General features: G+C 48.9%; 1 protein-coding gene across 1 annotated transcript in view; it reads left to right on the top strand.

Moving 5' to 3' along the window:
* Window positions 1-813: 813 nt before the first annotated feature.
* The window catches only part of LOC308342270 (uncharacterized protein C1orf94), a gene marked incomplete at its 5' end in the record, with an annotated part of 39,653 nt that continues 23,950 nt past the window's right edge, over window positions 814-16,516 (top strand). Inside the window, one exon of the mRNA XM_080802591.1 lies at window positions 814-1,142. Within this exon, the coding sequence (XP_080658717.1) occupies window positions 814-1,142 (329 nt within the window). The remainder of the gene's footprint in view (window positions 1,143-16,516) is intronic.

Genomic DNA, 16,516 nt, shown 5'->3' with positions numbered 1-16,516 from the left:
CTGGACGGGGAGGGTGTGGGAGCCACAGGCAAGCAAATCGGCCCAAGCCGCCACGCCCTGCGCGACCCGCAGAGACAGAGCCCTGCTGAGGCTTGGGGCTCCCGCCCAGGCCAAGCGCAGCACGGTGCGGGGAGCGCGGCAGGTGTCTGCTGGGAGCACCGGGCGGGCTACCGGGGGCCACACTCCGGCGGGGGGGTTCTTCCTGCCCAGCAGCCTAGGCAGAGCGGCGCTGGAGAGGGGGACGTGGGGCGGGGAGGGGGCCGAGCTAGGCGGGGCTCTGCGGGCCGTTGGCCCTCGGAGTGCGCGGGGGTCCTTGGGAAGGCCTGACTGAGAACCTGATGGCGGGCCCCCGCCCCCACAGCGCCTAGCACAGTGCCCATCCGCGCGGCTTGGCGGGCGAGAATGGGCTGAGCCGCAGTTGCCGCAAGGTGTCACGGGTGCATCGCAACGGGGGGGGAGTGCCAGGGACTGTGGGGAGGGGGAGGGCCCGCCCTCCCCCTCCAGCTGTTCCCAGATGTCCTTCTGCCCGCCCAGGCGCCTGGTTCCTGAGCTCAGGGGGATTCCACAGTTACTAAGCTACTGGTTTTTGTTAACTTTCAAATATTTTCTTCTAAGGGAGAGGGGGAGGGGGGCAAAAGTCAGGAAAGAGCAAATAAAAACGAATCAAAATAGGCTCCCCCTCCCCAAAAGAAAGCTGTCCCCCGTCCACCACTCATACACGAATCCAAGGCCTCTGCACATAGTCACCCTGCTGAAGCAACAGCCGGACAGAACTGACCTGCTCCTGACCATCCTCATCTCCCTTTCTGGTGGATGAGGGGTGGTGGTGGATGGTCCCCCTGTCTGCGAGCCCTGGGTGGACAAAGGGGCTTCCGGAAAGAGAGGAGGAGGATGGCCAGTGGGAACGGGCTCCCCTCATCCTCCGCCCTGGTGGCCAAGCGCCCCTCCGCCCTGGGCCCATTCCCCAGACACACCTGGATCCACCAGGACACACCCCAAGACAGCTTAGACAAGACTTGCCATGAAATCTGGAAGAGAGTTCAAGGCCTGCCCGAGGCCTTGCAGCCCAGGACCTTGAAGGAACAACTCTCCACCCCTGTGGCTGGGACTTCAAGAGACAACGGACTCAGCTTCCAGGAAGAGTGAGTGTCCCCCCCTGTGGCCGGCATCAAGGGAAGTGGGAGGAGCGGAGGTCCAACCTTCTGAGGGAATGTTCTTATCCCTTGTTCAGTCTGGTTAAACCCTAAAGGCTGTATGCTTTTCCTCCACCTGTCTTGGTCCTTTGCCCAATCTTTTTTTTTTTTTTTAATATTTTTTTAAAAGATTTTATTTATTTATTTGACAGACAGATCACAAGTAGGCAGAGAGGCAGGCAGAGAGAGAAGGGAGGAAGCAGGCTCCCTGCTGAGCAGAGAGCCCGATGCGGGGCTCGATCCCAGGACGCCGGGATCACGACCTGAGCCGAAGGCAGCGGCCTTAACCCACTGAGCCACCCAGGCGCCCCTGCCCAATCTTTATAGGGGAGTCGGGAGGGGTCCTGAAGTTACCTGGGTGAAGCGCCAGACCAGGGCTGTATTTCTGCTGCCTCTTTACCAGCCCGCTAAGGGGACACTTTTCCTTTTACATAGGCAACCCAATGTAGATCTGAGGACCTTGAAAACCCACACTGGCCTGGGCTGAGGGTCAGATGCCCATGGCTTTCCCTGGTGGCAAGTCCGTGATACTTTCCCTTTCCTACCCCCAAAGGCAAGGCATTGGCAGAGATGAGTCTGGTAGTTTTAAACCACATCTGGAATTCCCTAATACAGGGAGCAGCTGTCCCATTCAGCCTCCACGAAAGCCTCTGCAAGAGCGCACATCAAAATATTTACTGGGAAGGCATTGACATATTCAGAGGGCACAATAGAAAATTAAAGTGCAGGAAGATGGCTGTAAATAGGCCTTTTCCTGGATGGGAAATCCTGTGTCTGGGAAACACAGAGTTTCATGTTGGGCAGATATTGTTGGGGATGAATATTCTCAAGAAGAGGAAGGAGAGAGCTCGTTAGGAAAAGCCTGTAAAGCACCTTGGTCATCAGTGCCGCTGCTGAGCCCCCGTTCAATGTCGGGCATCATCTGAGTGGGCCGTGAACATTAATTACTCCTCCCAGGGTCCCTATGAGCCAGGTCTTAGTGTCCCCATTTTACAGATGGATTAAGTGTTAATAATTAAATGCTAATTAAAGACTAAGTGATAATTAAGTGTCGCCTGTTCCAACACATGCTCCAGTTCAGCTCAGAGATGCTAGAGTGGGGAGACCATGTAGGCAATTATCCATTGTGTCTGGTTTCAAGGATTTCCGTGAAAGAGCTAGGAAGAGAGGGGAAGCGGAACTGCTACCCAGGTGTGCACTACCTGCTGTCCCCTCTTGGGCTGCAGACGAAGGTGGAAGGCACTTTGGCTGTGATTGCTTATCCTGTCCTGTGCTCAGCACGACATGGCTGGGTTGGGAATGGCCCGTCTACCGCCAAAATTCTGCTGTCCAGCCCTCCAGTGCCATTGAGCCCCCCTCCCCTGCCCGTTGCCATCTGTTCTGGGACAGGGCCTTGGCAGGGGGCCCTTGGGGCTGTGCTCAGCTCTCAGTGGCCAAGAAGCTGATTGTCCACTTTGTGGACCAAGGGTCAGTGGCAATTTCCAGTAGATGGCACTCTCTCTGCCAGGTCACACTGAGTTAATGGAGATAGACTCTACTTCCAGTCTGCACTTGGCCCAGAAGTGAACTGGTGCACCTTTGGCCTTGATGTTTTTCCTCTGCAAATTGAGGATGATGTGGCCTGCCTGGTCCACCTCAGAGTCAATAAGGAGAATCACATGCGGTGGACCCAGGACCCTCCCCCACCCCCGAAACCTGCATTATGCAGAGGAGGCTGTCCTTTAATGGAATTCTCGGAGTTCAGGGGGTTTTTCTTGTTACTGCTGCTGGCTTCAGTTGGGGGTTTTCATACTCTGCTCATAGACCCACAGGTGCTTCAAGGGGCCATCCTAGAATCAAGGGGCCTGGTTGCTGGGCCCCAATCCCCACTTCAGCCAGAGGGCTCTTTGGTGTTTGGGGTGTTGCTTCTTGGAGTTCTCCATAAGCTACATTTGGGGAAAACAAACAAAAAAACAATGGTTTTGCTGCTGAGAAGGGAGCCAGGGAAACACCCGGTAAGATGAGTAACCTATGTCAAAACAGTGTAGACATCAACCAAATAGAACCCGAGAATCTCTTCTTGCAGTCAAGGCGGCTGCAATGGCAGAGTCCGATCCCTGGCTTCAGACCGTATGCTGCACTGCACCGGCTGTGGGATCTGTTTAACTTCTGTGGGCTTGAGTTTCCTCATCTGCCAAGGGGAGACGATTACCGCCATCTCAGAAGGCTGTTGGGATGATTCAGTGGGATGTTTAAACATTCCTGGTAATAATGGTAATGACGAGGATTTGTATCGATTCCTTGTAATAATAATGATGGTGATGATCTCTTTAAGCCCTGCAATTATTCCATGAGGTTCGTACTATTTTAAACTCCCCCTCTTTTTGACTTTGTATTATGCAGATGTTCCCGGGCATAAAATAGAATAGGATGGTGAATGTCTGTCTGGGTGTCTGTCACCGAGGTTCAGGTTCATTGACTACCACACTTGTGCCATTCTTGGTTCGAGTCCTCCCTCCCTGGTTTTTAAATGGAATCCCTTTTTGCAGATGAGGTCACGGGTTGGAGGGGTTCATTTCTCTGCCCGAGGCCCAACAGTTAGGAAGTGGTGGAATTTCAGAACGCAAACTCAGGTTCATCTCAGCTACTATGCGATTGATAGTGTGGGCTATGTTCCCCTGGAAATGGAAGCATCTTTTTGGACCATTATAATATTGGGCAGCCCCATGTTCTGAATGGTCACACATAGACAATGGATTTCACATCCTGTGTGCTGTACGTATGGCATGCCTGTGGGGTGGCTTCAGGCCCATGAGATACCTCTCAGCTAATCTTCCCACCGCTTCGTCTGTAAACTTAGTTTGGGTGATATTTTCTGCTATTAGGGTGGCTAGATAAGTAAATTCTAAAGCTCTTGCTAGCCAGAAATTTTTTTCTTGACTCAATCCCTCTATATCACAAAACCCCAGACATCTTGAGGCTGAAAGGGATCCTGGAGGCCACCTTCTGCTGTTTGAATCTCTTCCTCAAGATCCTTGCCAAGTGGTTACCCACTTGTACACTTGCTTAGTTGGAGAAGCTCACCACCTCCTAAGGCAGCCCCTTCCCTCGCTATGAATGCTGGCTGTCAAAAGACCATTTTCTTCCTACATTGAGTCTATCTCTGTCAAACTCATACCCATTGAGCTGGGTTCAGATCAGTGGATTTAGGGCTCCAAACTTAATCAATCCCCTCATTCTCTCCATAGCCCTTTAGATATTAAAAGATGGTGAACTATATTCTTCCTAGGATTTCTTGTTTCTGTAGCTGATCGTCTCTGGTTTTCTGATTCCCCTCACATGTGCTGGTCCCCTTGGCAGTGAGATAGCCAGAACTAAGTACAGGAAACCAGGTATGATCTAGTTCATGCAAACTGGATCTTCTCTGTTTTTATTTTGTATTCATGGTGATGGTGATTAATGCTGCATTCACTTTTCCACATGAGCCAGCTTCATTCTGTGGGCACATTTGGAATTTATTCATCCATCCATCCATCTATCCATCCATCCATTCATTTATTCATTCAGCAGATTTTTAATAAGCATCAACTATGTGCCTGGCACAATGCTGAGAGAGAGCAGGGTAGGGCTGTGACCTGGATAAGGCTCTCCTTGGAGGGGACAGAAACAGAAAACAAGTAAATAAAAGACTGTGATAGTTTTGGAACATGAAAAAGACTGGTATTCTAGTTGGAGGAAACCAAACATAAAAATCAACCAGGTAATTCCAGATCGCAATGAACACTCTGATGGAAATAAAACCGTGTCAGGGCAAAGCAGCCTTCAGTAGAGGGTGGTCAAGGAAGGGCTCTCCCGAGAGATGTGGTCATGTGATCTGAAACCAAGATCCCAAGAAGGAGCCAGTCAGGGGAAATCCAGGGAAGGGCGTCTAGGCAGAGGGGAGAGCGGCCGTGAATAAGCACAGAGAGGGACTGAGGGACCTCAGGGCTGGAGCAGAGGTGTGATGGCACGGGACAAGGTGATATCAGAGGCAGGCCAGTGAGGTGTAGGCGGCCTGGGGGAATCATTGTAGTTAGTGTGGATTTGATTCTCGGTGTGATGGGACACGCTCGAAGGCTTGAAGGGAGAGTAGTGTGAGCAGATTCACTGTTTTTTAAAGACCTCTCTAGCTGCTGTGCAGACAGAGTGTGTGGGCCTGAGAGAGGAGGTGGAAGACCTCTGTAAGATGCCCCAGTGGTCCAGCTGAGGCACCACGGCAGGGTGGCTGGATCCGTGCAACTGCAGGGAGACAGAAGAAATGGGAGTGTCAGAGGCTATTCTGGGAGGAGCCAGCAGGCATGCTGATGTTTGGGGCCCACAAACAAAGACAGCAAGGCTCTGCTGAGGTTTTCTGCCTGAGCCACCAGCTGGACTGGGGGGCATTTCCTGAGGTAGGGAAGAAACTGGAGAAATGGGTTTTTGGGGAGAAAACACTAATTCTGTCTAGTATTCATAAAACTCCAGAATCTTACTCAGCTATCTTTTAAGTAGACTTAAATTAGGGCTTAGAGCATTGTAGCAAGCCACCTCCAGACTCACAGCCTAGAGCCATGTGTTCCCTCGTTACCCCTGTCACTGACCCTTTTCACAGCCTGAGAATCGGGTTTTGGATTTATGGTTGACTCCTTTGCCCTGACTGGGACATGGCATCTGTTCATTCCTTTGTTTATAGATTCATTCAACAAACGCTCACAGTTGCCTTCTGGGTGCCAGACCCTATGCTGGGCCCCAAGATCTACGCTGGGTCCCGCAATACAGAGATAAGTAGGACAGGAGCCCTTCTCTCAAAGAGCTCCACCTCTAGTGGCTGGAATGGACCCAGAAACAGCAATGACATTCAACAGTATTTATTGTGCACCTACTGCATGCCTAATAAAGTATGCAAACAAATACAATGGTGGGAAAGATGGGGGCAGTCTCTGACCTTCACGGACCTTCAGTGTCTTGAGGAAGGCAGATGACAGCATATCACCATTATCGAGTTGTGGTGCCGTGAGAGCTCACTGAGGGGGACACAGAGGCTGTCCTTGGGGCTCAGGGAAAGCTTGCTGGAGAAGGCGGTGGGAGGCGGTTTGGAAGGTCGAGAGACAAGACCCCCTGCATTGTGCGTGTGATGAAGGGTACAGAGATGGCCCCTTGGGAACAGAAGATGGCAGGATTGTCACTGCAAAGGGGATCCATGGTGGTGTCTCCTGGGCCGGGTCTTGAGAAGAGATAAGAGCCTACAGAAAGCATCCCTCAGGTGCACAGAAGGACAGGTAGCTCCCTGGAGATGGCATGTCATGCCTGGGGGTGGGTGAGAGTGGAGAGGTGGCCTGGGGCTTGCTGGGTACTGCTACCTTCTCTGGAGGCTTCCAGGCACTCAGGCAGCACTAGAGAAACTTCCCACATCCCCAAGTCAGACAGAACTCGGTCTGCAGCATCAGAAGTCTTTGGTAGGTGTTACCCTGAGCCAGACCTAAGGAGGAAGTTAACTCTATCCAAAGAAAGGAAATCCACTTGAGCATTTAAAAAATGGAAATGATTTCCTGATTAACAGCCTTCTGAGGTATCTGTCTCAAGAAAGGAGAGGGCTGTTCTGCACTTACTTTAGGAAATCCTCACTGTTTATGCCCACTGACCCATCCTCCAGTCTGGCCGGGCCCCTGGGACTTGAACCAAGGCGCCACCTTACTGAAGCTGTTCTCCCAACAAACCAATCTTTTGTGCTATGGTTATTTGAACATTTGAGTGAATCCTTCTTTTCTGGAAAAGTTAGTTGGAAGATAAGCTCACTTTTATCTATCTATTTATTTGTTTATTTATTTATTTATTTATTTTTTAAAGCTTGGACCCTAGTGATGGGTGTGATTAGGGCAAGACTCACACATAGAAATGCAGACTGGTGTCCTAGAGCAGAAGCCAGCTCCGAAGACCTTTGGAGTCTGATGCTCTAGGCTAGAGTTTTCTTCTCTCTAAGAGGTCAAATGTTTCAGAATCCGAGGAAAGCTGCTGTGCACTCTTTTGCTTAAAACACATCCTTCTATCCCTTCACATTTTGTAAATGGCAGAGACCTCCCCCACGCACCGGGCGGGGGCCTCAGGTTGGAATCCATTCTCCTAGACACTAAATGTCTCTGCCCCTTATGCTTCCTGGGGGTGGGTCTCTGCCACTGCTGTGACCCCAGTCACGTTGATATCCCCCATCCTGGTTGTCAAGTGAATTAGTGCACAAAATGGCAGACAGAGGTTTAAGGCCTCCCAATCTTTCTCTCCTCCACTCACCTTCAGGATGATCTTGGACTCCTTGCCTCCCTGCTGCTTTCTTTTCTGCCATTTTCAGAACATCTCATCCGGCTGTGCCTGGTTCCTTTCCTTCCTGGATGTGCTTTGCCCTTTACTTGCTTCATATTCCTGAAGCATGTCAACAGTGCTGCTCAGGATTCTCCCATGGCTCCTTCATTGTCTTCTGAACCCCTTGATCTGGTCTACAAGGGTCTTTGTGTTGGCCTTGCCTATGTGTCTAGGAGCATCCTTGCTGCTCTTCTCCAAACTCTCTGTAAGCCTAGATGAACCACGAGCAGGTGCATATCTCCTTGCTTTTGCTTGGGGTACTCCACTGCCAGGAATGCCTCTCTTCCATATCTGTGCTTATTGAAATCTTATCTATCCTTAAAAACATAGAATAAGTGTGTCATCCCTTGAATGTTTCATGTCTCACCCATGCAACATTTTTTTTCTTCCTCCCTCTTCCATGTTCTTCCTTTTAATTTAAATACATAATTATAACTTTCTCTTTTTCCTAAGAGTTTCAAGGTGGCTCAGGAAACAATAAAATAAGGAGACAGGTGGATTGGAATCCCAACACGCTTCCTAGCTATAACCAAGCTGCTCAGACTTTCTGTGCCCCGTTTTCCTCATCTGAAAAATGGAAAATATTGCAGCGGCCAGCTTGAAGGATGATTGTGGAGGTTAATGAAAGAATGCATGCAGAGCTCACACAGCACCTGGCATAAGATAAGGACTCTAAGTTATTCTCCAGCATCATCATCACCATTATTGTTTTGATCAAGGAAAAAATAACAGGGTTTGAGTCATCAAGAGTCATATGAGGGGAGGAAACTTATATACCTGAAAACCTAAGTTAATGGAAACCACTCAACCAAGGCTAGCATTTTGCTCTGAGTTTCTTGGCAGCCAGGGCAAACAGTGGGGACAAAGCAGTTGGTTTCTATAAATTATATCATCTAATAAGAGAAAACAGGAGAGATCATCAGGAGAGACCAGTGCTTCCCTAGCTCTAAGGACTGTGAGTTAGAGGTCTTTACATGAGGGTGACAGAATGGAAAAGTTGGTTCAGGCCCAACTCTCGTGTTGACCGTTGGCCAAAGGGGAGGACACAGCATCCCATGGGATCTGTTGTTATGGTTCAGGCACGAGATTTCTGATCATTAGGCACATATCGTACAGTGCCTTGTGGCAACAATCCTTCCTCCCCCACTTGACCATGGCTCCTTAAGGGCAAGGTCTGTGTCTTACTCATCTTTGTCTCCCGGTGCCCAGCTGAGTTCCTGGCACTTGGTGACTGTTATGCAGTGTGTATGAATGAATGAGGAAGTGAATGATGGATGGACCATAAAAATGACACTGCAAGGAGGGTGAGGACCGGAGGTGGCCAGGATCCAAGCAAGGGGTCACAGTCATCAGAGGAAGCCTTGAGTGACCCAAGGACAGAATAACAATAAGACAAGACATTGCAGGGTTTTCCCCTCCTTCTGTGTAAGCTGCAGAGAGGGGAACTGACATTTTCTTGTACATCTGATATATGCCAGGCTCTATATTTTAATTTTCTGTTTATCTCATTGTCTTAGCAATCCTTCCTAGTAGATGGTCGATATTATTCCCATTTTACAGATGATGAAACCAAGGCTCAACCTCTAGGTAACTTGCCCAGAGTCCTCCTGCTAGGAGGGCACAGAGCAGAGATAGGAGTCCCGTGAGGTTTCAAGGCCTGAGCTCCTTCCTGGACACCAGGAACCCATCATGATAGCCCTTCTGTGTCTGCTTAACACCAGGAACCATGAGAGGCCAAGGGAAGATGAAGCATGATTAACATCCCATGTCCCGTGTCCCCCTTTTTAATTTAATTTTATGGTTTTGGGAGCTGTGTCGCAGGTTGTGGGAGCCTGCAGAGATGGGCCACCGGTGGTTTGGTTTAATCCCCTTTTTAATATCTTTGTTGCAACGTTCTTTCCAATTCAGCTCCCAAGTCACATTAAAAAAATACCTCTTCCTTAGGGTAAGCCTTCTCTTATTAAACAGATTCAAATGAAAAGTTTTCAAGATAATTTGAACAATACGAATCACACTGTAGCTCCTCGGATGGCGCGGAATCTCCTTTACTCTGTACTCACTCCTCAGCAGGTCTGGACTCAGTCTCTAGCTCCTGGAGACCAGCTCTCCAAAACCCGGCTGGTCTGGGAACACAGCCCTCTGCAGCTTCCTGCCGCTCAGCTTCTCCTGAGGGACAAGGGTGGGGGGGAGAAGGTGTCCCAATTCCCTGTGCTGTTCTGCCTTCTCTGTCCCACCTGCCCCGAGGGAAATTCACACCTGGCTGGCTGTCTTCTGTGCATCAAAGACATCATTTGTGTCAACACCAATGAGGGGGTGGGAGGAGGGCTACCTATTCAGAATGCAGATACCCAGGCCCCGTTCTTGACCAATGGAATGGCCATCTCCTCAAGAGTGCCCGGGGAATCTGCATTCGGAACCATTGCCCCACGTGACTCCTGTGCATTTATATGAAAGTTCTCTGGGTACTTTGGGGGTCAAAGATGACAGAGCCTCAGGTTTAAAAGGGACACAGCTTTGAGAAGGTGTTCCAAAGAAGCGCAAGAAGGAAGGAGATGAAGCTTTCTGGCTGTGTCTGCCAAGGACGGACACCGTAAAAAATGGGCTCTATCAGTGTGAAGGCCTTTGCTGAGAAGTGAGAGGAACGCCAAGTCCAGGCTTGGTGCTGGGGCAGCTGAGGCATTTCACGGGGTTACCTCCTTTAATCCCGAGTGGCGTCACTATCCCCACGGTGCAGATGACAAGACTGAGGTTCCAAGACGTCTCCCCCCACCCCTACCCTCAGCCAGCTGGGCCCCAGGCAGCGGTGAGGGGTCAGCAGCTCTCTCCTCGGAGCTGCTAACATTTGCATTGCGCTCCTTACAGTTTACCAAGTGCTTCACGTTCCTGGTTTCACTTAATCCTCCCCAGCCTGCAGGGTGGAGGAGGGGCGGGAGGTCCAGCCTTCTGAAGGCCCCCCGCCCCTCTGCCCACCGAGATGTCCCTGCAGACAGAGCTCAGGGGGCTCCCAGGTACCTTTGGGAGCCAGGTGTGCGGGGCCTGGGGTGGCGAGTGAATCTGCCGATTCTCTCAAGTGCCCCCTCCCCCCTAAACTGAGCCCCTCAGAGCCTGGCCCCTCACTGCTGGGACAGGTGGAATCCACCCTCCTCATTCTTTTCCTTCCTGCTGGTTTTCCACAAGCCTGTGGTAGTGTGTGTGTCTGTGCGCGCTGTGTGTGTTGGGTGTATGTGTGTATGGCTGTGTGGGATGTGTGCATGGGTGAGGTGTTTGCACAGTGTGCATGGCTGTGTGTATGTGTGTGCGCCTGGGTGGGGGGTATGATTGTGGTACATGTGTGCATGGCTGTGGTGTGTGTGTACGGGGAGGGAGACCCAGGGCGATTCAGTGAATCCCACATGTGTAGGAGAGGAAAGATAGAAGAGACAAGGTAGCTTCGACAAAGACGGCTGTGTCCTTTCCTTCCACACTGGGCAGGGCACCCTGGGTGCTGTAACTAATGCACCAGGGTTTCTGCTCCTCATGCAGACAGGAAGACCTAGAAATGTCCACTACCTTTGGTCAAGCAGGGGTGGGCGCCGGGCTGGACAGCAGAACCTCTGCCTCCATGATGAAGACCTCTCCTTGTCTGGGGCCTTTTGGGGTCTCCTCCCCACACCCACTCACAACCAATCACCTGTCCACCAAGTTCTGCCTTCTGCTGCCTCCTCCTCAGTCCTGGCTGGCTCCCTGGCCTCTGGCCTCCTGCGCCCAGGGTCAGAGAAAGGAAGTGAATTGCAGGTCACCTCGTCAGAAAGGACAGAGCTGGGGTTCGACTTCAGGCGTCCTGACGGTGAAGACCTCGCTCCTTCTCCCACTTCTACTGTTTGGGGCAATGTAGGGCAGTGGTTACAGGCAGAGGCTTGGAGCTGAGTGGCCTTGGATCCAACCCTGATCTTGGGTGAACTTGAAATTACCTTTCAGACTTCCGGAGCCTCCATTTCTTCTTTCTAAATTGGGAATGAAGGTGCTGCTCACCCTTCCTAGTTGTTGGAAGGACAAGTGCTGAGCATATACCTGGCACCCCGTAGACACAGCACGGACGGTGGGTCAGACCCCAGACCCCTCCTGTCACTCCTCTGGGCTGTTCCCTGGAGGGAAAATACCTAAGCCTGGCACTTCCTTGCTGAAATATCTCCACTGCTTCCCTGCGCCTTTGGAATCAAATTCCCTCTCATCACTCAGAGTCCTGGCACATACCACCTCCTGCTTTTATCTCTTTATAAATTGACCTGGCGTGACCCCACCCTTCATGTGCCCCACGCACTCGAGCATCAGTCATGCCAATGCGCCAAGCCCTTTTCTGCCTCATGGCCTTCGTATGTGCTATTCCCTGTGTCTGGAAAGCGTTTCCTTGCATTCTTTACCTGAATATATTCTTCTATCTTTTCTCCCCCAGCTTAAATGAAACCTCCTCAATGAGGCTTTTTCTCACTCTCCTAACTTGGGTGTGTGCACCTACTATTCTCCCACGCAACTTCTCACTCTGTGTTTGCAGAGCAATGTGGCCCAGCATTTGAAAAATGTGGCATGTGAACAAGATTGCCTCCACTCATTCCCATTGTTACCTCTCAATTCTGGGACCTTGGGAAAATTACCTAGTTTTTCTGTCTCTTTGCTTCTTCATTTTTAAAAACTGGGAAAATTCTCTCTGTGTCAGTTATCTTTTGATCTATGACAAACCACCCCGAAGCTTGGTGACTCAAAACCATCACTAACCATTTAGCTCCCCTTTCTGTGGGTCAGCAGTCTGGCCTGGGCTCAGCAGAGTGGTTCTTCTGGGAGGGGCTGGGCCTGACTGCACAGGGCTCCCATTCACCCATGTCTGCGGTCAGCTGGGGGTGGCAATGGGTGGCCCGGGGACCTTGGAGTTTCCCCTCCATGGGCTGTGTCATCTTCTGGTAGGCTCTCCTACTCCCATACCCATGGGGGTTGCTTAGTCCCAAGACAAACATGGGATGAGGTCCTAATGTCCAAGCACTTTGAGTCTCCGCTCATTGTTCTTTTCTGTATGAAATGTATTTTGTTTTTAATTTGGATTCTATTTCTATTGAAATACAGTTGACATATTATATTATATTAGTTTCAGGTGTACAACGTAGGGATTCAACATTTATATACATTACAAAAAGCTTACCATAAGTCTTGTCACCATCTGTCGCCAAGTGAAGTTATTACAGTACAATGTTATTGACTATATTCCCTATGCTGTACTTTCCATCCCTGTGGCTCGTGTATTTTACAACAGAAAGTTCGTACCTCTTAATTCCTTTCACCTGTGTTGCCCATTCTGTCTTCCCCTTCCGGCAACTGCTGGTTTGTTCTCGGTATTTATGAGTCTGTTTCCATTTTTTTTGGTTGTTCATTTGTTTTCTTTTCCAGATTTCACATGTAAGTGAAATCATACAGCATTGGTCTTTCTCCATCTGCCTTATTTGTCTTAGCAGAATACCCTTTAGGTCCATCCATGTTGTCACAAATGGCAAGACTTCATTCTTTTTGATGGCTGAGTAATATTCCCGTGTGTGTGTGTGTGTGTGTGTGTGTGTGTGTGTGTGTGTACCATATCTTCTTTATTCATCTCTTGATGGACACGTTTCTTCCAGATCTTGGCTATTGTAAATAACGCTGCAGTGAACATAGGGTTGCTTATGTCTTTCCGAATTAGCATTTTAATTTTATTTGGGAAAATACCCAGAAGTAGAATTGCTGGGCTGGATGGTATTTTTATTTTTATTTCTTGAGGAGCCTCCATACTATTCTGCAGAGTGACTGCACCAATTTACATTTCCAGCAACGGTGCCTGGGGGTCCCCTCTTCCCCATATCCTTGCCAATACTTGGTATTTTTTATCTGCTTGATTGTAACCATTCTGACATGTGTGTAGTGATACCTCATTATGGTTTTGGCTTGAATTCTCCTATTGATGAGTGATGTTGAGCATCGTTTCATGTGTCTGTTGGCCATCTGTATTCTTCTTTGGAAAAGTGTCTATTAGGTTCTTTGCCCATTTTAATCAGATTATTTTTTTTTCCTTTCTTCTTCTTTTTTTGGGGGGGGGTGTTGAGTTTTATGAGTTCTTTATAGATTTTGGACATTGCCCCTTATCAGGTACATATCTGCAAATACCTTCTCCCATTCAGTAGGTTGCCATTTTGTTCTGTTGGTTTCCTTCACTGAGGGAAAGCTTTTTAGTTTGAATGTCGTCCCAATTGTTTATTTTTGCCTTTATTGCCCTTGCCTGAGGAGACAACCAAGAAAATATTGCCAAGACTGTTATCCAAGAGTTTACTGCCTGTTTTCTTTTAGGAGTTTTATGGTTTCAGGTCTTACATGTAGGTCTTTAATTCATCTTGAGTTTATTTTTGTAGATGGTGTAAGAATGTGGTCCCGTTTCGTTCTTTTGCATGTAGCTGTCCAGTTTCCCCACCAGCATTTATTGGAGAGATTGTCTTTTCTCCACTGTGCACTCCTGCTTCCTTTATGCAGATTAAATGACCGTACAAGCATGAGTTTATTTCTGGGCTCTCAATTCCGTTCCACTGATCTATGGGTCTACTTTTGTGCCGGCTCCATATTGTTTTGATGACTATAGCTTTGTGTAGTCTAGTTTGAAATCTGGGAGCATGATACCTTCAGCTTTGTTCTTTTTTTTTCTCAAGATTGATCTGGCTGTTTGGGGCATTTTGTGGTTTCATATGAATTTTAGGATTATTTGCTCTAGCTATATAATAGTATTTTGTTAGGAATTGCACTGAATCTGCAGATTGCTTTGGGTAAGATGGACATTTTAACAATATTAATTCTTCCAATCCGTGAGCATGGTGTATCTTTCCATTCATTTGTGTTGTCTTCAATTTCTTTCAGCTGTGTCTTATAGTTTTCAGAGTACAGGTCTTTCACCTTCTTGGTTAAATTTATTCCTAGATATTTTTCCTTATTACTGAATCAAGATTGGTGGAAACACCTGAAGGGCCTGGACATAGGAAGCCATAATAAAATGGGGCCTGTTACTGTGATCAGTCGACCACACTATCCCACTGGGGCTGTTGGGGGATTTGATTCCACCCCCTCGAAAGGGCATGGAAACTACCTAACATGGCACCTGGCCAGTTAGTTAGCTCTCCATAAGCGCTAAGCCTTCTTATTATTTTGTGACCTGGGACCTGAGCTTAGACATGTTAGCCAGCCTGCATAACGTATGGCCTCTGTTAACCATTGGGGGTTTGAGTCCATTTCTGACTCTTTCCAGGGAGAGAGGTCTTGGCCACTATGATTTGCTGCTCAGCTGTGCGGACAGGTAGAGAAATCAGAACCTCACCCATGGTCATGAGGTCAGTCCGTGGAGGGATTGTCACTCAGGCCCAGGTCTGCATCAGTCCTGGGGTGCTTCACCTCTGTCAGCCATCATCAGCCATGTTACCTGGGTACTGGGCTTGGGTACCATGTTTGTCATTGGTCTGAAATGCCGTGGTGGGAAGAAAATATTTGTTTTGGGTGTCCTCTTGAAGCACTAACAATTCTCTGCTTGTGTTTTCCTGTTGTCTGGCTCGGATGAATAGCAGTTTTCATCTTTGCTCTGTGTTATCGTGTACACAGAACCGCTGTTGGGAGCTAACAGTGTGCTTGCTTAGTCATTATTCTGGGAAGGGGTGCCAACCAGTCAATAGCCTTTATTTTTATATGACTCCAAACACTGCAAATGCAGAAATCATGCATAGTGCTTATGTCTAGAGCCGCTGGCAGACACCTGTCACTCCTGGAGGTGGGCAACACAGAGGTGGTGGTGGCCGCTGGAACCACAGCACCAATCCTGACTTCTTCCTTTGTCAGCACCCGGGAGCTGGGTTAACCTTCCTGAATGATTCACTGTGATAGAGTCTGTGGCAGATTTGATAGTTTTTACCAACTCAAAGGAGAAAGCAAATAGCATGGGAGAGGTGCCAGGATCGGTAAAACTTCTTAGGAGGAGAAAAGAAAAGATAGATTCCAGGAAACACAGGGAAGCAGACTCGACATTGAACCCAGGGAAGTCGTGGAAAGAATGAAAAATCTTCCTGGGATCCGCAAGGTGCTTGCAAAGGTCAGGTAGGCCTTGTGTGGGGTCTGCTGTGGGACCACTGTGTAGAGTTGGGGCATTCTTAGGACTGAGCTGAACAGGTGGCTTGTGTCATCTGACCAGCTTAGGGATGTCAGGCCAGATGTGGGGGTCAGAAAATGGAACCAAAGCCAGAGAGTTTGCAACTTGTGGGAGGAGCTGAGCAGTCTTTGGCAACAGAGCTCTTGATGTCAAGAGCTCCAAGAGATGGACAAGGGTAAAGATAAGTTCATGAGCTAGTTTCCTCATTGATTTAACAAACTCTCCCTGAGCTGGAGTCAGACGTCAGGCACTGCTCTAAACCCTGGAGCTCTGTGCCGAACAAGATATAGTCCCTGCCCTCGGGGAGGTTATGTTGTTGTGGGGAGTAAAGACAAAAAGATGCTGTGGATGGTGGTTAATACATGAAGAAAATATGCAGATTGGTGGAGCAGAGAGTTCCTAGTAAGGGGGGGCACTTTAAAAATGGGCAGAAGATATGAACAGACACTTCTCCAAGGAAGACATACAAATGGCTACCAGACACATGAAAAAATGTTCATCATCACTAGCCATCAGGGAGATTCAAATCAAAACCACATTGAGATACCACCTTACACCAGTTAGAATGGCCAAAATTAGCAAGACAGGAAACAACGTGTGTTGGAGAGGATGTGGAGAAAGGGGAACCCTCTTACACTGTTGGTGGGAGTGCAAACTGGTGCAGCCACTTTGGAGAACAGTGTGGAGATTCCTCAGGAAATTAAAAATAGATCTTCCCTATGACCCTGCAATTGCACTGCTGGGTATTTACCCCAAAGATACAGATGTCGTGAAAAGAAGGGCCATCTGTACCCCAATG

The sequence above is a fragment of the Martes martes genome (assembly GCF_963455335.1).
Source record: "Martes martes genome assembly, chromosome: 4".
Classification (NCBI taxonomy): Eukaryota; Metazoa; Chordata; class Mammalia; order Carnivora; family Mustelidae; genus Martes; species Martes martes.
This window is presented reverse-complemented; position numbering and strand designations above follow the sequence as displayed.